General features: G+C 42.0%; 1 protein-coding gene across 7 annotated transcripts in view; it reads right to left on the reverse strand.

Moving 5' to 3' along the window:
- The window catches only part of HERC2 (HECT and RLD domain containing E3 ubiquitin protein ligase 2), a 218,099-nt gene that overhangs the window by 155,859 nt on the left and 37,747 nt on the right, over positions 1-24,493 (reverse strand). For all 7 annotated transcript variants that reach the window (XM_068545354.1, XM_068545356.1, XM_068545353.1 and 4 more), the window contains exons 5-16: positions 21,341-21,560; positions 18,539-18,639; positions 17,892-18,048; positions 17,335-17,445; positions 16,617-16,788; positions 14,490-14,663; positions 12,652-12,840; positions 11,847-11,998; positions 9,641-9,798; positions 9,438-9,551; positions 7,555-7,806; positions 3,279-3,472 (exon numbers count right to left, since the gene is read on the reverse strand). In XM_068545354.1, coding sequence (XP_068401455.1) covers positions 3,279-3,472; positions 7,555-7,806; positions 9,438-9,551; positions 9,641-9,798; positions 11,847-11,998; positions 12,652-12,840; positions 14,490-14,663; positions 16,617-16,788; positions 17,335-17,445; positions 17,892-18,048; positions 18,539-18,639; positions 21,341-21,560 — 1,994 coding nt within the window. The remainder of the gene's footprint in view (positions 1-3,278; positions 3,473-7,554; positions 7,807-9,437; positions 9,552-9,640; positions 9,799-11,846; positions 11,999-12,651; positions 12,841-14,489; positions 14,664-16,616; positions 16,789-17,334; positions 17,446-17,891; positions 18,049-18,538; positions 18,640-21,340; positions 21,561-24,493) is intronic.

Below are 24,493 nucleotides of genomic sequence, written 5' to 3' on the forward strand. Positions count from 1 at the left end.
GTTAGAAAAAGACTCAATTCCTAATTCAAAACTCACTACAAAGCTACAGTAATCAAAATGGTGTGGGTCTGGCATAAAGACACACTTACAGACCAATGAAATATAATAGAGAGTCCATAAATAAACCCTTGCCTACATGGTCAAATGATTTCGACAAGTGCCAAGACCATTCAATGGGGAAAGAACAATGTTTTCTTTAAACGGTGCTGGGAAAACTGCAAAAGAATCTATTTGATCCTTATCTTACACCATATATGACAATAAAGTCAAAATGGATCAGAGACTAAATAGTAGACCTAAAACTATGAAGCTATTAGAAAAAAAGACTGGAAAATCTACATGACCATGGATTTCTCAGATATATATGACACCAAAAGCACAGACAACAGAAGAAAAACTAAAACTTTTGTGCATAAAAGAACACTATCAACAGAATAAAAAGAAAACCACAGAATGGGGAAAAAACAGTTGTAAATCATATACCTGATAAGGGATTAATATCCACAATATAACAAGAACTGTTACAACTCAAAAAAAAAATCTAATTCAAAAATGGGCAAAGACCTTGAATACATTTCTCCAGAAAAGATATACGAATGGTCAATAAGCACATGAAAAGATACTCAACATCTTTCCCATTTGGGAAGTGCAAATCAAACCACAATGTGATACCACTTCATACCCACTGGGATGGCCCTAAAAAAAACAAGAAAAAGGAAAATAACCAGTGTTGACAAGGATGTAGAAAAATTGAAACCCTTGTGTGTATCTGGTGGGAATGTAAAAATCATGCAGCTGTTGTGGAAAAACAGTAAGGCAGTTCCACAAAGATCTAAACAGAGTTACCATAATGATCCAGCGATTCCACTCCTAGATATATACTGAAAAAAACCGAAAGCAGGGACTCAAACAGATATTTCTACACTAATACTCATAGCTGCGTTATTCATAATAGCCAAGAGATAAACAACCCATGTGTCCACTGAAGGAGGAATGGATGAACAAAATGTGGGAGTTACGTATTATTAAGCCTTAAAAAAAAAATTCTGATACATGCTACAGCATGAATCAACGTTGAAAATATTATGCTAAGTGAAATAAGCCAGACACAAATGGTCAAATATTATGTGATTCCACTTATACGAGATACCTTGAATAGGCAAATTCATACAGACAGAAAGTAAATTTCAGGTCACCAGGGGCTAGGGGAGGAGAAATGGAGAGTTACTGTTTAATGGGTACAGAGTTTCTGTTTGAGATGATGAAAAGGTTCTTGAGATGGATAGTAGTGATGGTAACACAACACTGTGCATATACTTAACGTCACTGTATGTTTTACCATAATTTTTTTAATGATCAAAAGCATTAAAAAAAAAAAAAAACTGACAGAACCAAAAAGAGAAATGGACAAATCCACAATTATTCTTGGAGATACCAACACCACCCTCCCCAAAAGAAGACAGAACAAACAGACAGAAAATCAGCAAGGATCTAGAAAAACTGAACAATACCATCAATGAACTAGATCTAATTGACATTTATAGAACACTTCACCCAATAATGGCAAAATATATCAACAGCAAAATAAATACTCTTTTTAAGCACACATGCAGAACATTCACTAAGAGAACACATCCTGAGATATAAAACAAACCTCATCAAATCTATAAGAATTGAAATCATAGAGTTTATTCTCTAACCACAATGGAATTAAACTAGAAACCAGTAACAGAAAGATAACAGAATGATCTCCAAACACTTTGAAACTAAACAACACACTTAATCCATAGGTCAAAGAGCAATTCACGAAAGAAATTAGAAAATATTTTGAACTGAACAAAAATGAAAATAATCAAGATTTGTGGGTGCAATTAAAGCACTGCTTAGAGGAAAATTTATAGCATCAAGCACTTACCTATTACAAAAGAAGAAATGTCTAAAGTCAACAACCTAAGCTTCCTCCTGAAGAAACTAAGAAAACAGTAAAGTAATGCCAAAGCAAGCTGAAGAGTGAAAAAGGGGACAAGAGGAGAAACCAGTGAAATTGAAAGCAAAAGAACAAGGGGAAAATTAATGAAACTAAAAGCTAGTTCTTTGAAAAGATCAACAAAATGGATAAACATCTAGCAAAACTGGCAAAGAGAAAAGACGCAAATTACCCATATCAGGAATGAAAGAAGGGCTATCACTGCAGACCCAAAGACTTCAAAAGGTCAATAAGAGAACACTAATAAGGAAAACTTTATACATAAAAACTGGGTAACTTAGATGAAATGGAACAATACCTTGAGTGCCACAAACCAGGAACACTCACCCAAGAGGAAACACTCTGAATAATTCTATATTAAAGAAATTGAATTTGTGGTTAAAAATCTTTTGAGAAAGAAATCCCCAGGCTCCTATGGATTCATAGAAAAACATTTAACGAAGAAACGACACTAATTCTACACAACTCATTCCAGAAAACAGAAGAGGATGGAACACTTGCCAACACTTTTTATGAGGCCAGTTTTACCCGGATAAAAAGTCAGACAAGAAAGCCCTAAAAAAACCACAAACTAGTATCTCTGAAGAGTCCTGACAGAAAAATCCTCAACAATGTGTTAGCAAATCAAATCCCACAATATAAAAAAAAAGAATAATACACCATGACCATGTGGGGATTACCTCAAAAACACAAGGTTTGGTCAATATTTGAAAATCAATCAATGTATTCCACTATATAAACAGACTAAAGAAGGAAAACGTGATCATATCACATGAGAAGAAAAAGCATCTGACATAGTTTAAAATCACTCAGGATTTAAAAAAAAGAAAAACTTGAAAAAAGTAGGAGTTAAACGAAACATCCTTAATTTAATAAGGCATCTACCAAAAACAAATAAACAAAAAACAAACAAAAAAACATACAGCTAACATCACAGTTAATGGTGAAAGATTGAATGCCTTTCCCTTACAATCAGGAACAAGGCAAGGATGCACCCCCTCCCTACTCTTACTCAACATCATATTGGAAGTCCTGGCCAGTGCAATAAGGCAAGGAAAAGAAAGAAAAGGCATACGTATTGTAAAATAAAACTGTCTCTATGTACAGACAACAGAACTGTTTCTGAAGAAAACCCCAAGGAATCACAGCGAAGCTCCTAGAACTAATAAATGAGTTTAGTACAACTACAGGATATAAGGACTAAACACACAAGTCAATGGTACTTCTACATACTAGCAATGAACGCCAGGAAACCAAAATTCTACAAAATACCAAGCCATCTACTCAGTACCTGGGCAGGTCCGCAGGCAATCCCAACTATGTGTTTGGTATCCAGTCCTGGCAGCGCAGCAGGTTCTGGCTTGGTCACACGCAAGGTGTCAAAGTGCTGGCACTGGTCATTGCTCCCCCAGCTGTGGACCTCACTGTCCTCAGTCAGGGCCAGGCAGTGTGTGGAGCCTGCAGCTACATCAATCACCTTCTTCCCTGGGAGGAAAGAGGGATGCAGATACAGGTTCACGCCTATGACTTCTGTTGCAATAAAGATATTTACTTTAGGACACTCAGGTCAGAAGGCGTTTAATGTCAATTTCTAAAGGATAATTCATTGCTTTAATATTATTCACAATTCATCTGCCTTGTGTACATTACTGAAACCCCTGTTGTGTTTTACTAGCTACAATTTATTAAGCCCTACAGCCTGCAAATAAAATAATGCTAGGGTATGAAATGGATCCGTTCATTTTTCTCATCCTTATTCATATTTTCATTCAGAAAAAGGCACGTGTATTTTTAATTAACTACTAGATCATATTCTCCTGTCCCAATGTACAACCATGTAAAGTGCATTCTTTTTTAAAAAGACTCTATGTTTTTAGAGCAGTTTTAGGTTCACAGTAAAACTGAGGAGAAGGCAGAGATTTCCCATATACTCCCTACCCCAACAGATGTTTAGCCTCCCATTATTATTTATTTTTTTACACATGGCTGTCCAGTTCTTCCAACATCATTTGTTGAAATGACGATCTTTGCTCCATTGTACTGCTTTTGCTCCTCTGGTCAGAGATCACTTAAGTACATTTATGTAGATCTATTTCCGAGCTCTCTCTTCTGTTCCAATGATCTATTAGTTCATACTTTAGCCAATACCATACTGTCCTGATCACTGTAGCTTTACAGTTAAGTCTTGAAGTTGGGCAGTGTCAGTCTTCCCACTCATTCTTCTCCTTTAATTTTGTGTTGGCTATCCTGGGTCTTTCACCTCTCCACACAAACTTTAGACTCAGTTTTTTGATATCCATAAAATAAATTGCTAGGATTTTGATTGGGATTGCATTGACTCTATTGATCAAGTTGGAAAGAACTGACATCTTGGCAATATTCAGTATTCCTATCAATGAACATAGAATATCTTTCCATTTATAAAGTTCTTCTTTGATTTCATTCATCAGTTTTGTAGTTTTCCTCATACAGATCTCACACATATTTTGTTAGATTTATACCTATGTATTTCATTCTTTGGATGCTAATACAAAGGTATTGTGTATTTAATTTCAATTCCATTTGTTTGCTGCTTGTATATAAGAAAACAATTAACTTTGGCATAGTAACCACCTTGCAACCATCTTGCAACCTTGTTAGTTCCAGGAGGGTTTTTTGGTCAATTCTTTCAAATTTTCCACATCAACAATCATGTCATTTGTGAACAAAGACAGTTTTATCTCTTCCTTCTCAATCTGTATAGCTTTTATTTCCTTTTCTTGTCTCACTGCATTAGCTAAAACTTCCAGTATAATTTTGAAAAGGAATGGTGAGACGGGACATCCTTTCCTTGTATCTGATCTTAGTGGAAAGGCTTTGAGTTTCTCACCATTAAGTATGACATTAGCTGTAGGATTTTTATAGGTTGTCTTTATCAAGTTGAGGAAGTCTCCTTTATTCCTAGTTTACTGAAAGTTTTTTTTAATCATGAATGGGTGTTGGATTTTGTCAAAAGCTTTGTCTGCACCTATTGATATGATCATGTGATTTTTCTTCTTTCATCTGTCAATTTGATAGATTACATTAACTGATTTTTTTTTAACACTGAACCAGCCTTTCATAGTGTCTGAGTGTGTGTGTGTGTGTGTGTGTGTGTGTGTATGCATTTTCTTTATATGCCATCCATCAATGGACACTTTGGTTGCATCCATGTCTTAGCTATTGTGAATAATGTTGCAACGAACATGGGGATGCAGATATTTTTTCAAGTTAGTGTTTTTGATACCCAGAATTGGAATGGCTGGATCACATGGTATTTCTATTTTTATTTTTTGAGGAACCTCCATACTATCTTCCGGAGTGGCTCCACCAATTTACAGTCCCACCAACAGTGCACAAAGGTTCCCTTTTCTCTACATCCTTGCCAACTCTTGTTATTTCTTGTCTTTTTGGTAACAGACATTCTAACAGGTATGAGGTGATATCTCACTGTTTTTAAATGTATTTCACTGATGATTAGTGATGCTGAACATCTTTTCATGTACCTGTTGGCCATCGTTATGTCTTCTTTGGAAAAATGACTATTCAGATCCTCTGCCCATTTTTTAATCAGATCATTTGGGTTTTTTTGCTGTTGAGTTGTACGAGTTCTTTATATATTTTGGATATTAACTCCTTATCAAATATATGACTTACAAATATTTCCTCCCATTTCATAGGTTGCCTTTTCATTTCTTTGATGGTTTCCTTTGCTGTACAGAAAGATTACTGACTTTAGATCTTTCTTCTTATCTAATATATACATTCGATGTTATAAATTTCCGTCTAAGCTTTCACTGCATCCCACAAATCTTGATAAGTTGTATTTCCATTTAGTTCAAAATATTTTAAAATTTCTATTGTGATTTCTTCTTTGACCTATGTGTTATTTGGAAGTGTACTGTTTTATCTCTATGTATTTTGGGATTTTCCAGCTAATTTTCTGTTACTGACTTCTAGTCAATTCCATTGTGGTCTGAGAGGAGACATTGTTTGATTTCTCTTCTTTTAAATTTGTTAAGGCGTGTTTTATGGCCCAGGCTGGGTCTATCTTGGTGAAAGTCAAAATACACTTTTCAGTAGAAAGTTTTCTAAAACAAAATCTATTTCTCTCCAAAGTTAAACAAAATCTATTTCTCTCCAAAGTTAAATGATGTAAGTGTAAAATATATTTTCTCTATTTAAACAGTGTTAGCAAAGTACTGTATTTTTGCTTATTAGTAGATCTAACATGACCAACACAAGGGGTGTTTTCAGACATGTCAACATAAAAAATAATTCAGCTGAAAGAACTCTACTATAGTAAGAGAAACAATTCTATCCAAAGAGACTATTTTAAAAACTACCAAATGACTGTACGTATCAACAGTCACTTAAATACTCTCATAGTACGCTACCTCTGTATCTAATTAATGTTGCTGAGGAAGTTATTTCCTCTACTAAATGAAAGGAATATAAACAAGAAGGCAAATAAAATTCAAATACAGCTCCATAATAAACAACCAATTGTATTACTCTATAACTTATCTCAGATACTTAGAAAATAATAAACACCAGATGAGCACACAAAACTTCTAATCACCAAAGTGTTAACATGCTTTAAAATAAAAATGCTGGGGAAACGAACTGGCAAGTCCCAATTAAAAGGCTCACTTCCAAACTCCCTTGACAAAAAAGCAAAAACATAAAGGAGAATCCAGCACAGCAATCCAACAAACTTCATCCCTTGTGTCAAATGCAGCCCAAGGCCTGTTTCTGTGAATAAAGGTGTATTGGAACACAGGCGCATTTGTTTTCATATTGTCTATGGCTGCTTTGGGGCTACAACAGCAGGACTGAGTAGTTAGGAGAGACAGCACAAGGCCCTCAAACCTAAAATTATACATAGAGTCTGGTCCATTAAAAAACAGCCTGCCCACCCCCTGTAGTGTAGAGATTAAAGCACTACAGGCCCCACCTGGTACACTTATCACCAAGCTCTCCCATACTTCAGAAGGCACCTGTAAATCACACCTACATGCCTTGGCTCCCATTCCTCCCAGCTGCTGAGAATGCATGCTGGACACCCTTGAAACCAAACAAGAAGATTCATCCATCAAGGGTAAGTTCAAACAAGAACACTCCAGGCTGACCCAACCCCATCTCCCTCTCTGCTCCCATAACACCATGCATATCCACAGCAAGCAGACGACCTCACCAAACAGAAGTTAATCTCACTGAGGCCAGCTTAATGAGTAATGAATGGGTACTTGCCACAAAAAAGAACTCTCCAATAAAAAAGAAAAAACAAACAAACAAAAAAAAAGAACTCTCCAACACAGGTAAAATTTAAAAGTTTCAAATTAAATTTGATAAGAATAATTCTAGGTCACTTTTTAATACAGACAAACCACTTTCCACTTATTATCTATACTCATCCAAATGTGGATAAAAGCTTCTAATGATGTGTCATTCACTGATGTCAGGTAAAGAAAAATACCTGCAAACTTTAAAAGATTACTGAAGACAACTGCCTCAAATGGTTTCAAAAGTTTACATTTTGCACTCACCTTGCAATCCTTCCAAGAGTTTGGGATAACGAACATGTTCCTCTGTTCCATGCCCAAGTCTCTGGTTGTCACCTTTTCCCCATGAATAAACCTGGCCATCTTTTGTCAAGGCAACAGAAAACTGACTTCCACATCGGACTTTGACAACATCCAAGTCTTGAAGCTTCTCAATCAGCTTTGGTGTTTTGCAGCCGTCACTACCACCTCTGCCCAATTTCCCATAGTCACCATCTCCCCAAGACCACACCTGACCTAAAAAATACAAGTTATTGGAGTAAAAATAACTGTACATCTAAATAAAACTTCTAAATGTCTGCAAATAATCAACATAGCCAATAACACACAACAATCTAGACCACTAATGTATATAGCTGACACTACACAGGTGGTTACTGACCAAATGAAATCTAGTTTCTACTTCAGCTTGATAGAGAAGCAATTAAGAAATGGAAAGCTGAGTTTTCTTCCTGTTTTAACTGAATGAATGATAAAGTCCTAACCCTTGCTAGTTTGGGCACAATGATACTGCTTCCACTAATCACTAAACACAGAGCGAAAGCTCCACTGCTTCCTTTATAAAACACAGCAACTGGGCCCGTGGCCCACTGCACACCACTCTTGGGCCTGCCTGCACACCCCTCTTGTTGTGTTGACCACAAGTCAAACGTACAATTGTATTTATTCCCAGTAACACTTGTTAGTGTAATTTAATTAAATACTACATAAAGGGATAAAATAAAGTTGCTCTCTGTGGGAGAGCAAGGCTGAGAGGCTCCCAGCTAATCCTGACAGACCCCACGATTCAAGGGACAGACCCCCACAATACTGAAAGACAAATACAGTTTAAAAAATCAACATCGAGGGCTTCCCTGGTGGCACAGTGCTTAAGAATCCGCCTGCCAATGCAGGGCACACGGGTTCGAGCCCTGGTCCAGGAAGATCCCACATGCCGCGGAGCAACTAAGCCTGTGCACAACTACTGAGCCTGCTGCACTCTAGAGCTCACGAGCCACAACTACTGAGCCCGCAAGCCACAACCACTGAAGACCGCGCGCCTAGAGCCTATGCTCCGCAACAAGAGAAGCCACCGCAACGAGAAGCCCACGCGGTGCAACTAGAGAAAGCCTGAGCGCAGCAACAAAGACCCAACACAGCCAAAAATAAATATAAATAAAATAAATAAATTTATAAAAAAAGAAATCAACATCGGGAATTCCTGGCAGTCCAGTGGTTAGGACTCCACCCTCTCACTGCTGAGGGCTAGGGTTCAATCCCTGGTCGCGGAACTAAAATTCCACAAGCCGTGCAGTGCGGTGGCGGGGGGAGGGACATCAAACTTGATAAATATATCCTCAAAAAGTGTCAAATGAGTACAATCTCACTAATGAACACAAATATAAAACAAATTAGAAACAAGTATCATACTGTGACTACACAAAGACTAAGCAGGATTTACCACCGGGAATCAAGGGTGGCTGAACATTAGGAAATATAATCATAATAAACAGAAACGACTTAAAATGTCAACTATTCCATTTATTTTCATTTCTTTGTTAAAAAGTAAAATGCCCAAACAGGAAGGATGGTAGCTCTCTGGCCCTGGGTAACAGAAGTTACAAGTCCCATAGCTTCTCTACCTCTCCTGAAGACACTGAGGTGCACACGCACTTAAAGACTCCAGGGACTTCCCTGGCGGTCCAGTGGTTAGGACTCTGCGCTTCCACTGCAGGAGAACCAGGTTCAACCCCTGGTCGGGGAACTAAGATCCCACAAGCCGTGTGGTGCAGCCAAAAAAAAAAAAAAAGACTCCAAAGCTCATTCCCTCTAGAAGAGCGGCCCTCGTCATCCTGAGAGCCTGTCCAGGGCAGCGGTGCCCCACATACCGTTCTCCGTCACAGCCAGGGTTTGAGCATCACCACTCCCACATGCCACGTCAATGACCTTCAGCCCTTTGAGCCCAGCCACCAGCATCGGAATGGCCTCATCTTCACTGGAGCCTTCAAAAAGACAGGACTACTGTTACTGCAAGTCCCTCAGAAGAGGCAGCCTCATGCTGCATGCTCCAGCTGACTCAGAGCAGACATACCGTGGCCCAGTCGGCCGTAGTTCCCCCGGCCCCAGGTGTACAGCTCGCCCTCGGCAGTGATGGCCGCGCTGTACGTGCTCCCACACGCAATGTGCACCACATGCTTCCCGGCCTGCTTTCCTGAGAAGGCAGAGATCACCTTAGGCTCCTCAAGAGGCCTGTGGAGAGAAGAGGAACAAACGTGAATGCCCTTCTGAGACCTTCCTATTAGTAGCACTCCTGGGAATAAACTATCAGCGCGTCGAAAGACAGTTTCACCTTGCAGGTGCCTTATGAAATAATTAAGAAATACAGAATTCAAACACCTACCACCTCCATGATTTTTTGTTAAGTGGGCACCTAATGCCAAGCATGGCATCCAGCAGACTATCACAACAGTGTCTGTTAAAGACACGGGTGATCAAGTCCACGGCAGCTGTGGTCACAGTGGTGTGAATGGTGGCCGCCTATCCACAGACAGCACTCAGCAACAGGGAAAGATGAAGCTCACTGACAGAGCAGAGACAGAATACTACCAAGTGGCAGAGGGCAGGTCAGTGGTCACCAGGAGCTGGAAGGGGGGGAGCAGGGGTTGGCTGCAAAAGGGTAGAACGAAAGGGAGAGGGGGTTGGGAGGTGGGTAATGGAAGTGCTCCGCGTCTCATTTACGGTGGCTCCCAGCCGCATGCATTTGTGAAGCTCACCAGACTGTGTAGGGGAAGCTGATGAATTTGTAAATCTCGTTACTCATGGTTGAAATTTATACGTATTTGTTAATAAACAAATGAGAAGGAATGACGGAGCAAGGTTTACTAATCACACTGCAATCGATATTTTACAAACGAAAAGTAGGAAACAGCAAGGATGAACTGGGGAGAAGTCTCCCTAGTTGATTCTTCACTTTCAAAATTAGCAAAATGCCAGATGCTTGTAATCTAAAAACTGTCTGATGTGATTGGTAACACCCACTCTAGCCTCTCCAAAGACACAGTTCGCTCACTTTGTGACCCACTATTCTGCAAAATAAACACACACAGAGGCAGGGGCACACATGGGAAGGGGGACAAATGACTCTACTCTGGTACCACTTCCCCCTTCTTCCATTCAGCTCAAGTTTCAAACCCCCCCCGACCAAAGTTTCTCTGCAACTCCTGCCCTTCGCACTGGTCTCCTTTCCTTCCCTCTCAACTCCTCAAGCAATGGACAAGTTAGTCGACCTAGCACTTAACTTCAACTGAATATTATTTTATTACAACATATTTTATGCATACTAATTATATATAACATAAAAAAAGTAAAAAGACTAATGCCTCCATCCTGTACCTCAACCCTTTCAAATCCTGTGTGCTCCATGCTAATCCTGCCCCCCTGCTAACCTGAGAGTAACAATTCTAAGTTCTGCACTTATCATTCCTCTTTTTCACTATCATTTTACCACATTTGTCTGAATCCCCTACAACACTGTCAAGTTTGGAATATCAAGTCTGCTGAATGCTAACACCCAGTATGCAAGACTCTTTCTTCACGGTTTGGGATCCTTCCTGGTGGATGTCCACCTCCACCCCAGCAAGAACGGGGCAGTCTCCTCTCGACTGCTGCTGCCCACTCCCTACTCATGGCTCTGACCACTTTGAAATGGGGCCGCATCTTCAATTTCAGCCTAAGGCTCCACTCACAACAGCGACATATGAAAGGGCTCCTGTGATTCTGAGGCAGCCATCAGAACTCTTTCTTTTCACAAGCCTGCATTCAGAACAACCATTCTGTTTTATTTCTTGGTCTCTTACGATAATCAAAAGCTTCCGCAAAATAAGGTATTAGGAAACTCTTGATTTTACTAGCTGGGAAAACGACAGTATGGCTCAAGGAAACGAGGACCTTATCCGACAGAGATGTGTTGACATTTTAACTGAAGGCAGAGGAGTGTGGGATTTGGTTTAGGAAACCCCACGGTGAGGGTGCAGCGTGGGTAGCTAAAACAGGAGTAGCAAAGAGTAGCAAAAGCCGGGGGAGAGGAACACGAAGGCCAGCTGCCGTCACTCCCTGTGCTGTGGGCAGAACTGCCCAGTGTCACCGGAGCGCTGATCCACCGTGGCAGCCCTCTCCATCCTAGCCCTACATGTCTGAGCAGCTGCAAAACACCTCACCACACTTTTCTTTTCCACCCTATTTTGGCTACAGCAGCACAAAAGAAGAGTGTGTCAGTTACAGGAAAAGGCTGTACATACACCGTGTCCCCGTGGCCTAGACGTCCACCATCGCCACAGCCCCAGGAATACACCTCTCCGGTGGCTGCCAAGGCCAGGTAGTGGTGACCGTCCGAATGGGCAGCAATTTTTACAATGTTTCTGGAGGCAAGACCCTGGACCAGCTGTGGAGCCTAAAAAGGTAAAAACAGGAAGAAAATTAGTAAGCAGTCCAAGGACAAAGAAAACAGCATGACTCGCCTCAACCGTGTAGCTTACATTGACAAACTCCTCTCGAACTGAAAGAACATGAGCCTCTGGTGGCTGCCAGGCCACCTGTCCTGTCACTCTGCCCAGCACCAACAGAACAGCACCAGGCGGGCGGCCTCCACGTGCTCTGGGGCATGGCTAGGCCACCCCTGCACAGGGAACTTGCAGCTAGAGGTGAAGAGCTCCTTCCTCTAACAGGAACGTGCCCAATCTGCCACCAACCCCACGACTGCCTCATCTGTTACCTTCCTGGCCCCCAAGGTGAAACGACGTTACGGTTTACAAACGGGAACAACAGCGGGCAGTAAATGGCACTGGTGAAACGACGTTACGGTTTACAAACGGGAACAACAACGGGCAGTAAATGGCACTGGAAGGGGCTCCTGAGCTTAAAAACTAAGAAATTCTGCCCCCACAATCTTGACAATAATGACCAGGATTAAAATTTGCAAACACAACTCGTAATTACAATGAGCAAGTGCTTATACATCTTCAGAAATCAACCGACATAAAGAAAGACAAGATGCACAGCATCCATAGCAAAGAGCCCCCTCCACCAACCCGCCCCAGCACCTACCAGCGTGTCACTGTTGTAGGCCTGCGTGTACACACGGCCATTCCTCGACAGGATCAGGAAGCGCTTCTCTGCACAGGCGATCTGTGTGACCCCCAGGTTGGCAAGCCCTTCACACTGAAGTGGACCGATCACATTGGCATAGTATTTCCATCCTATTAACCCCCATCCTATGACCTCTTGCAATGATCCCTGTCAGATGACAAAGTAAGCAAACATTTTCTTTATATCAGCAAGAAAATTTCTTTCTTAGACAAAAGAAAGAATAATTCATGCAAGGAGTAACAATGAGATACAGTAAGATAAAAATAAAGCAAGTAAAGAAAGAAGCTGATTCACAACACCAAAATAACTAAGAATACCCCATATTGCCTCAGTTAGCAGGTAAGATGAAGTAACTGAACAGGTTTCTTTTCCACAGCATTTCATTTTAACAGAGCCCGTTAAAAAGTAGTACAAGTAGACCTGAAACATATTTTAAAATGCTCAAACCATATCAGGTTACCACTTTGCCATTACAGGCAGGGACCCGAAGGCCTAAGCACAAGCCTAGGAGACAAGTGTCCCTGCTGTTGGTGGGGGTGAGAGGAATGAAGCCACGTGAGAGCAATTCGGGGATAATCAGCTCACGTGTCCACCACATCGGGTATGTCACCACTGCAGATGCGTGCACACACACAGAGGAACAAAGGTACAGGGTAGCCATTGCAGCATTACCTGAGTAGCAAGCTTCTGGCAACACAAGTGTCCACCAATAGGAGATTGATTTTAAAAAATCATGATACATCCACACGTGGAACACTAAGTTTCTTTTAAAAATAAAGAGAGAAGCTCTGTTTACTTATACAGAGAGCTCTTCAGTAGTCGGCTTAGTGAAAAAACAAGCTACAGAAGTGATATAATACAATACCACTGAGAGAACTGAAAGGATGCATAAGAGACCAGAAGCGTGAGAAGCAAAGGTGGGAAACTGAGGGTGAGGAGGCAGTGGGAGAGGAAGTGACAGGGTGTCTCTGCATTTAGTTTTTATTGTTGAACCATAGGAATGTATTACTTATCTGGAAAACATAAATAACTGCAAAACAAAATAAATACTCCTCGTATTAAACATTAAAAGTTAGAAGGAATTCCCTGGTGGTCCAGTGGATAGGACTCTGCACTCTCATTGCCGGGGACCAGCTTCAATCCCTGGTCAGGGAACTAAGATCCCACAAGCCACATGGCTCAGCCAAAAAAAAAAAGCATTAAAAGTTAGAAAAATCTGCACTTTGCTGTACAGCAGAAACTAACACAACATTGTAAATCAACTAGAGTCCAATAAAAATTAATTGAATAAATAAATAAAAGTACGTATGCGGCCAAAACAAACAAAGAAAACCATTAGAAAAATCTGGATTCAAAACCAGGATTCTTCTGCGTGACCTTGGCCAGGTTCGGTACCACTCCAAACGGCAGCCTTCTCACCCACACAGTGGGTCAGCGTAGTGACGGCCGGGTGCGTCTGCGTGAGGTCCTCCGTGGGCCTGCACCTTAGTGTCAAACACGTCGCTCCCCTTCTCCTGAGGAAGGCAGCCTGGCATGTGGCTGTGGGAAGGCAGGAGAGTGCTCCAGGGATGTGCCCCTGAACCTGGACCCTGGGACACGCGACGGGTCCTGAACCGCCATGTGCTTCGGCCTGCTTGTCACCCACTGGGTCCGCTAACGACGCCTTAAAGCGTATATAGGTTTAAAAGCTGAAAGCCAAATCCACCCCAACAGCAGAGAAGGTGAGTCTCCACACAGCTACAGAATGAGAACCTAGGAACATACACACAGAGAGTAAACAATGCTCTCGCACTGACCTTATGAGAGGTCGGAGAGCTACAGAGAGGCGGCATACAGGGGGTGGCCAGGCGGTCCAGGTGGGCCATGACAACAACCGCGGTCTGTCGTAAGTCTATGGCAAGCTCGCTGTCTCGCGGAAGAGTGAGGTACCTCAGGAAGCTCTCATTGGGGCTCAGAGGGCCAGACAGAAGCTAGAGAAGAAAAGCAAAGAAACATCTTCAGAAACTGGGAAAACTTAAAAGTAACACAGTTAGCCTTTAACCACGCTTTGTATTTTGGTATTCACACTTAGACATGATCTGTAACCCTGCCCCTTTCTGGCTATCGAGTAAGAAGTGTTGCTGACGCGCTGAGATCTACACACGCACCACACACAGTGGTGCCCACACACCCGCACATCCGCCACCTGTGTGTCGACTCCACACACCCGCACATCCGCCACCTGTGTGCCGACTCCACACACCCGCACATCCGCCACCTGTGTGCCGACTCCACACACCCGCACATCCGCCACCTGTGTGCCGACTCCACACACCCGCACATCCGCCACCTGTGTGCCGACTCCACACACCCGCACATCCGCCACCTGTGCGCCGACTCCACACACCCGCACATCCGCCACCTGTGTGCCGACTCCACACAGGTAAATGACACAGCCCGACCATCCTCAGGTTCACTACCCCAAGGACCCTCGAAAGAGCTCAGAGCAATCTTCCTGGGAACAAAGCACTGTACCTCAACGTGGCTTTGAAAACTGAAAACAAAAGCCACTTACTTTAATCTAAATGCTGCCCACTCATCAGAAAACCTAATTTTATTTGCACATTAAGTAATAATTCTAATTCTTCTGAAGCCAGAATAGCCTTATTATCACTAAAGACTGCAAAGTGAAAGAATAATTAGGCTGAAAGTTCATAACGGAATAGCTAAGTCTTTCCAGAAAAGGCCTGCAAGATCAAACTTGTACCTCTAAAAAGCCACAGCCCCAGGGGTGTGGAGCCGGGCAGGCCCTGCTCTGCCACCAGCCTCAGCTTCCTGGGACTAAACACAGTGATGCCTTACGTGACATTCTCTGCGCGGTGCCCCGCACTGAGGAAGGGCCAACAAAGTGAGTCGCTATTTTCAACGCTCTTTTTCCAATGTTTTTCTGAAAGTGTGCATTTCGGACTTGGCTCCATGCCGCCCACGCAGCTTCTGCTGGCTAATGGAGGTGCTGTCCATAAACAGCACGTGGAGGAGGACAGAGCGGGAAGAGAAGATTTGCCTGGGCCCTGGAAGGGTCAAAACCAACCCGCAGTCACTGCCCTCAACGCAGACAGAGTGAGGCATCGGGGCCGAGCAGCTCCTCTGAACCAGACGCACGCTCCCTCCCAGGCCAGCCGAGCCTCGCTCCTGCGCCACGGCCCCATGTGATCGCCGCGGGCGCCCTAAGAACGCACCTGACTCTCATACTTTCTTTCTGAAATATCATCAGGATTTTTACCCATCTTCATGCCGCTACTAACTCGGTTAGCCCCATCACAGCCTAACCACAACACGACTGGCTGCTGGGGACACAAAAGCGCTAAACGCACAAAGGGCTCAGGGGCTCCAGCGCAGCAGAAAGAAAACTGCATGGCCAGCAAGGCAGCAGATGGATCTCTCTAAAAGCACGAGCTGATATATGTTAAGAAACATGCTCCTAATACACACAATCCAAAATGAACACAAAGGGCCCAGGGTCAACAAAACACAGCTGGCTCTGGTCACTCCTTAGTTGCTGCAAAGAATCCGAATGTGATCATGTGATGTTCTGCTGTATCAACTGTGACCCACCCCATGACCTGCCATAGCCATCCCACATCTGACTCACTGTTTGCTTCGTTTTTTTTCTTTATTTTTGGTCATACCACGCAGCTTGCGGGATCTTAATTCCCCGACCAGGGATCGAACCCATGCCCCCTGCAGTGGAAGCACGGAGTCTTAACCACTGGACCGCCAGGGAAGTCCCTGATTCACTGTTTTAATGGCCAAAACCACACTCCCCCCAGAAGCAACTACCACCACAGATATGTGCTCTGGTCTTGTTTATAAAAGGCTAACTCCTTTAGGATGAGTGAAATGAAGAGAGCTACTTAAGTGCAAAGTCTCGTGATGATACCTACATGAGTGTCACCTTCTGTATGGGGGGCATCTTTACTGCACATGATGCTCTGGAACCTTTGCAGCAAAGGAAGAAGGGGGGCGCTGGTACCCTGGGCAGACCGCTCATTGTCAGTTTCCTGTGTCCCACTGTCCCACAATTGAAGCAGCAACAGGATAGCAGATAACATTTGGCTGGAAGAGAAATTATCTTTATTCTCTAGTAAAAACTTTAACATTTTTTGCCATGGTCTGTAAAAAATAAAAGCAGACAGCTAAATGAAACTGAAGAAGTACTTTAGATTTGAAAGGAAACTAAAACAAGGCCCTGAAAACAATTCTTGGCAGTAAAATCCTAAATCAATGCCAAGATTTTAGCACAAGACATCCACCTTCTGTGGATGAGAAACATAAAACCAGTTAAGAAGCTCAAATAGCACTTTCTACAGGGGATTTCTAGGACCTTAAATTAATGGAATAAAAATAACTATTTAAAGAAAATTAAGAGACAGAGGGAAAAAAAAAGAACAGTCCCTAAACTACTAGAAAGTTGAACACAAAAAAAAGGAAATGAAGAAAACTTAAGTGTACCCAGGTCTGAAAACAGGGGGTCCTGGGACATGGTTCTTTGATCACAGACCACCACACATTTCCTACAATCACAAATAGTTCAATGAAACGCAACAGCTGCTCAGATACAGTCATTTCCCTACAGCACTCCCAGCCTATGGCACCCCTCACCTCAGCGTGCCTCTCTGCACAGCCAGCTCTAACAGGATGGCCAGGGCCAGGTGCTGGTCCTGCAGAGGGATACTTCCTGGCCCCTTGGTACCAGGCGTTCCATGAACATCCCTGAAATGACAGCAGAGGATGCAGGGACAAAGTAACAACAGACCTTAAAGACAGCGTACTTAAAACAAGCATGTTGTTAATGTTAAATTAAGTACCTTCCCTTTCCCATGGAGAAATATATTTTTAATATTTAGAATCAAGTTTCTGAGACTTGCTTACTCAAATTTAATCAGAGATTCTAAAGCATACAATTAACTTGTAAAGATAAGTTTTTATTAAAAGTATTAATTCAGATACTATACGATGATTACATTAGAAGACATATTCCAAGTTGCTGTAGCATAAAACTACTTGTATCATTATTCAAATCATGAGCCTGAGGGTACGCTGGAAACACTCCAGGAACCAACCTACTAAATTTCTCAGCTCTAAGAGAAGAAGGTGAGACGACACTGCAAAACATGCTGGAACCGTTCACACAGTAGAATGTGAGAGGAAGAACTCACCCGGTCACGACGGACCTGAGGAACCGGGTTGCTCTTTCTACCACCTCCAGCCACACCGAGGACACTGTGCTCTCATCAAAGAGCGAGGCCTCGGGCAGGGCTCTCAGGGCATCCAGGGATTCCTGCAACAGCTCACTGCAGAGGTCCGCGTCCTCCCCTGGGCACACACAAGGCAGGTGAGGCCGCCCGTCCCCGGGCAGCACACAGACAGAGCTCTCCCCACTCTCCCAGGCGGGTCTCCTACCCCCAGAGTGAGAGGATGCCACTGGCACGTTTTCAATCTCTCACATTCCTCTCAACGAGATACCGCCAGAACTCAGAGACTAACACTGAACAGCTGCTCCAACGTCAATTCTTTATTTTATGACTCTCATGTGAGCAATTCTAATTTCTAGTTCTCCTAGAAAATAAATCAGTACGGAGGCACCGCGGTGGTTCACCTGGGATGTATGTGCATACGCACCTTTTTTTTTTTAGAAGCACAGGCCTGCAAAGTCAAACAGACTATGAAGCCTCTCATTCTACAAACAAGGAAAATGAGGCCTAGAAACACATGGGATCAACCCAGGGGCACGTGGTGGCAGAAGTGAGGAAAGAACCCACATCTCCTGATGTGGCAGGAAACAGAACACGCGGGGCACACGTACCTGACCGCCAGGCCCTGCGCAAGAACGCAAAGGCAAAGGAGAGGGCTGCTCGGGATCCAACTCTCGCAAGGCCTTCCACCCCTTTGCCTGTGGGCCGGGAACTGCGGACAACATACATGGGGGGGTGTGGGAATTGGTCAGTCAGAGGCATGTGCAAATTCTAAAATAAAATAAGTAATACGAAAGGATTTTTTCCAAAATGTGATCAATGGGTTTCTTTAGATAGCAGGATCACAAATGACTTTTAGTTTCACGCTTTAAAGACTTTTATCAAATGTCCTTTGTAAAGGAAAAGTTTTCTCTTTGAGGGAAAAAAAAAAGACAGCTAAAAGAATTTTAAATGACTTGCAAAAACACTCACGAAATAATCTCAGGGAACTAATATTATTAGTCGGGGGAAGACAGATGATAAACAAAATAAACAGATAAATATAAAAGGGGAATTCAACTTACAAAGTAAAGAAAAGGCAGGTGAGGGGTGAGGAGCACACAGAGAAGGAGGCAACAAGTGCCTAAGACTCAGCCCCAGGCCTGGGGTCTGCTCTGGCTCTCTCCCTGCTCAGGGCTCTGGGACTGCTAGGTCTGCAGGCCCCGTACTCTTGCTCTTCTCCTTCACCCACACCCCCACCTACCTCAGCAGGTAACCCCTCCTGAATTTAGTGCTTATCATTCTCACGTGTCTTTTTAAGCTTTTTACTACTTATACATGTTAATTTAACAAGACATGGTTTCATTTTGCACGTATTAAGAAGTTATACAAACCATAAAAATCATCCTTTTAAAAAGGATTTTTAAGAAAGTTTTAAAACACTTTCTTAAAAGTTTTTTAAAAAAAAAAAACTAGAATACAAAAATGTGTGTACAATATAAACTCAATCTCATACGTAGCAAGCAATTTTATTTTCAACTTTATACTGTTACGTATTTCTACTATATACTTCATTCTCCAAATTTACTCTAATTTGCTTTCATAATTAGGGAGAAATGTTATTTAAAATGGGCAATAATATAGAATGATCTCCCCAAGATACAATATCAAGTCGAATTAGCAGTGAGGAACATGGGGACCCACAGAGGCAGCTGGTATGCGCACGTCTATGAATCCTGAACAGTGCAGGATACGTGCTTGGGGAGCTCTATGAGGAAACACAGAAACTGTAATTAGGAGCTGCCTCCTACGAGGGGACTGGGTACCTGGGAGACAGGAATAAGGAGATTCATACTGAATGAGAATTATAAACTTTACAAGATACAGATGTATAATAAGACACGTGGTCTTTAAAACAGGAAACACACATGCAAAGTGAATTCAGATGAAGTGGGAGAAGCACTCTGCACAGGGCGCCCTCTAAGAAAGCTGTACCAGGAGAAGCATGAAGCTGGGGCTCCCCTCGGCCAATCGCGACCCTACCCACGGAGAGAGAGCCCAACAGCCCTAAATCTGTACCGTGTTAACAACTGCTAAATCTTCAACAAGTGGCTCTCCATCTTATAGCTATTTAGGAAAACAGAAATAGAAACAGCTTGGACCCACCCCCATCTACGCCAATCAACTATCCAACCCACAGCCAGTTCTACGAAAAAGGTAAAACCCACTACTATCCAAATAAGTTGAGAAATTAGGGAGAGAAATCTACTGAAATTTAGGAGATAACACTACACATCTAACAGAATGGCTAAAATAAATAAGTGACAACACCACCAAATGCTGACGAGGATACGGAGAAGCAGAACCACTCATACATGGCTGATGAGAATGTAAAATGGCACAGCTATTCTGGAAATAGTACGAAAATGTCTTACAAACCTAAACGTAAGACCCAGCAATTGCACTCTAGGCATTTTTTCCAGCGAAATGAAACTTAAGTTCACACAAAAACCTGTACACAAATATTCACAGCAGCTTTATTCAAAATACTCAAAAATTATAAACAACTGAGCTACCCTTCCAAGGCTGAGTGGTTAAACACAATATGGTACATCCACACGTGGACTCCTGCTCAACAATGATGACACATGCACCTACTTGGAAGAGTCTCTCAAAGGAATAATGCTGAGTGAAAAAGCCAACCTCAAAAGGTTACATAACAAACATGGAGAACAGGTTAATGGTTGCAGCTGTAAAAAAGGGTCCTTGTCCTCTACCCTGTGGCAGCACTGACAGAAATCTACACCTGTGATAAAATCTCAGGCAAACACACACACACACAGGATTGAAAGCATGTAAAATGGGAAATCTGAGTAAGATGGGTACAATGTATCAGTCGATATCCTAACTGTGATTTTTGTACTACAGTTTTGCAAGTGAAAAACTAGGGAAACTGGCTGAAGGGTATAAGGAATCTCTCTGCATTATTTCTTACAACTGCATGTGAATCCATAAAAGCATCTCGTTAGAAAAGAATACGTAAATCACATTAAGAAGGGAAAAAATGAAGCATCTAAACTAGTTAAGCACTACTGCAATGTGATAATTCCCTATCCGGTACCAAAACAAAAAGAATATAATGTTCAGATCCCATTTTCAAATCTAGACATGCTGATCTAAACTTTTAACTGGCTTCTACAGTTACTGACAGAACAGCGTCTTTAAAATAATGGTACAGGTTACAGCATAGCCTGTTACTTTATGAGCGAATTGGGAAAGCCATTCTCCAGATTATATGAAACATACAAAAAGAGAAAGAAAGAATAAAATTTCAGAAAACAAAATCAGACTATATTGAAAGCCTTAATTAAACTTTCTTAAACAAAACAGCCTGAGTTTTATATTTAGCTGGTATCAGGATTCTTTCTTATTACCTTTTTTTGTCCACAGGAGGCAAAGAAACGCTGCTGCTTTTCCACTTAACTTTGATATTCTCCTGAAAAACAGTTCTATTCAAGGCAATGAAGTATCGTTCCAAGACGACGAGTCTCTGCTTGAGCCTCAGGGCTGAAAGGGTGGTGGTGGCTGACTGGGTGGCCAGAGCTTGTTGCTCTCTAACCAGCACAGAAAGACACTCCTTCAGTTCATTCACCTCTAGAAAACAAGATAGAACACCCAACCTCTGAATATCATGGGCACAGTTTGTTGTAACGTTATAAAATGGGTAACAATAATAGGTAATAGCTGAGTGCCTAATACGTGCCACAAACGGTTTTAAGCACTTTACACACACTAGGTAATCCTCACAGGCGCCGTTAAGAGCCAGTACTGTGCATGCATTCTATGCAGGAGGAAACCGAGGCACAGAGTGCTTGCCCAAGGTCACCCAGCGGAGTATGGCACACGGGAGACCACTCCTAGCCACCACGCTATACTGCCCCTCTGTAAACATGGTGTAAACGTTTTTAACACAAAATTGTGAAGTCAATCCTTATCAGCAACACATTTCCCAGACAGAGAGAAAAACTATATCCAGTATTTCCATGTTATGAAACCAAATCCAAAATAAAAACATTGTTTCAATAAATTGCCCAGCATACATGACTGATGAGAGGTAATACACTTACTGGAATACTTCAGAGAAAGATGAAGTAACTAGTCAGAACGTGCTATGGGTAAGTAGTATTTCATTATACTATTCTCTCTACTGTGTATGTGTGAAATTTCCTACACTTAAGGACTTTTTTTTTAGGTACCTAGAAGAAAATTACGTGAATGAAAATAATTAAAAAGGAGTCTTGTCTTACAATTAAGCATAAAGCTGCCTTAAGTTGAACTGTAAACTAAGTTACCTTCCACCAACCCCCTATACCAATAGAGCACCCAGTGGTAACGAGAGCAGGAGATGTCCTGTGCTTGTTTTTCTATCTCTGATATTTATTAGCTACAAGGCCAAAACAGTCATCGCCCTGGTAGCCTCATATCCCAAGAGACAAAAGTCACACACTTACTGACTTCCCCTATATGGAAGACATTTATTTTTTAGCTACCCATGACCTAATCATGCTTTTCCTATGGGAGAGAAGGAGATCATAGAAGGCATCAGATGGATACACCTCACCACTCTCTAGGGAGGCCACCAGGACAAAGCTTCCCTCTCCACACACAGGAACTATGGCACAGAGATGCACATCCAGACACCAGAGGTTGGATGCTAAGTCTGGAAAGCTCCACTAGCTAAAATGGCTAATCGTTATAGAAAACTAGATGGAAAAAATACGTTTTTTTGTGTTGTGTTTTTTTGTGGTTTTTTTTTTTGAAAAATACTTTTGGGACTTCCCTGGTGGTCTAGTGACTAAGACTCCATGCTTCCAATGCAAGGCGTGAGGGTTTGATCCCTGGTCTGGGAACTAAGATCCCACACGCTGCGTGGCATGGCCAAAAAAGGAAAACAAAATTTTTTTTTAAATATAGATTTCAGAAACACTAAAAGCAATGTAACAGAAAAATATGAGAAAAACATTAATAAAATAAATGTTTTAAAAAAATACTGTAAATTCCAAACTAGGCTCAAGATGAAGAAGCAGAAAGATTTATACATGAAGTATCATCCCTACCCTTCACAGGCATCCTTGCAGAATCACCTTTGGCCCAGCACTGAGAGGTGCCTGAGGCCCCGCATACACACGGGAGACCTCACTGAGACAAGCCCTGCCAAAGACAGTTTGTCTACACATCCCTCGTGCAGAATTTCTTCCAGAAATCAGGCCTAAGAAAAGCTTTACCTTCCTGAATAATCACTTATGTTTTCTACTTTGAAATAATAATATGTCTCTCTTCTTCATGGCTGCAAAGCCCAGAGACAACCGTGAAGCTCAAAGAGAGACTTCATGTCCTTGAGCACCTGCCTGCTCTCCTTCCTGATGTCCTAATGGTGCTTGCCCTGCCCAACTCCTAATGCCTAGTCAATCAGTCATTTATTGTTGGATACCTTGAAACAAGTAGGTGAGTAAATAAAGTAACAAAGAAACAAATCATGGAGACCAAGAGGGGAGCCAGCAGAACTCCCATCCGCTCCTGGCAGTAACAAGGTATAGCACACTCCTGCCCTGCCAGAACGGTGTCACAGAAAACCAATCAAACAGAGTCTCAGAACATAACATGAAGATGTCCACGTTTCAACAGAAAATCACTCATCATCACATCAAGAGCCAGGATGATCTCAAAATGAATTTTAAAAAGACAATCAATAGATGGAAACACCAAGATGACAGAGACGTCAGAATACTCTCATAAAGGTTTTAAAGAAGCCACAATAAAAAAAACGTTTCAAAGAGCAAAAACAAACACACTTGAAACATACGAAAAAATAGAAAACCTAAGACAAGAAAAAGGAGATTTATTTTAAAAAGAAAAAAAAGAACCAAATGGAAATTTTGGAACCAAAAAACCTAATACCAAAATAAAGTTTGGTGAAAGGGCTCAACAGGAGAATGGAAAAAAATAAAGATGAGTCACTAAATTAGAAGCCAGAAGTTCCCAATCAAATAAGGAGAGAAAATACACTGGAAAAATAAAATTGCACTGAACCGAAAACATGCTAGAAGGGTTCAATGGCGCATCACATGAAGCAGCAGAAAAGCTCAGTAAACTCAAAGACAGGGCACTGTAGTTCACCCAGTCAGTGCAACAAAAAGAAAAAACAATGAAAAAATGTGAAAATAGTTTAAGGGATATATGACACAGTATCAAGCAGACTTCACAGGGTCCCAGAAGGAGAAGAGGCAGAGAAAGGGACAGAAAACTTATTTGATGTAATATAGGTAGGTAAAAACTTCCCTAACCTGGGGAAGGAAACAGACATTGAGATCCAGCAAGTCCAGAGAGTTCCAAACAACAGAAAACTAAAGACACCCACAACAAAACACATCATAATTAAAACGTCAAAGGTTAAAAACAAGATGAAAGCCTTAAAAGCAGCAAGAGAAAAACTCGTTAGATGCAAGGGAACCCCTATAAGACTGTAAGTAGATTTTTCAGCAGAAATTTTGCAAGGCAGAAGAGAGTGGCATAATATATTCAAAGTC

Source organism: Eschrichtius robustus, chromosome 5, assembly GCF_028021215.1.
Source record: "Eschrichtius robustus isolate mEscRob2 chromosome 5, mEscRob2.pri, whole genome shotgun sequence".
Lineage (NCBI taxonomy): Eukaryota > Metazoa > Chordata > Mammalia > Artiodactyla > Eschrichtiidae > Eschrichtius > Eschrichtius robustus.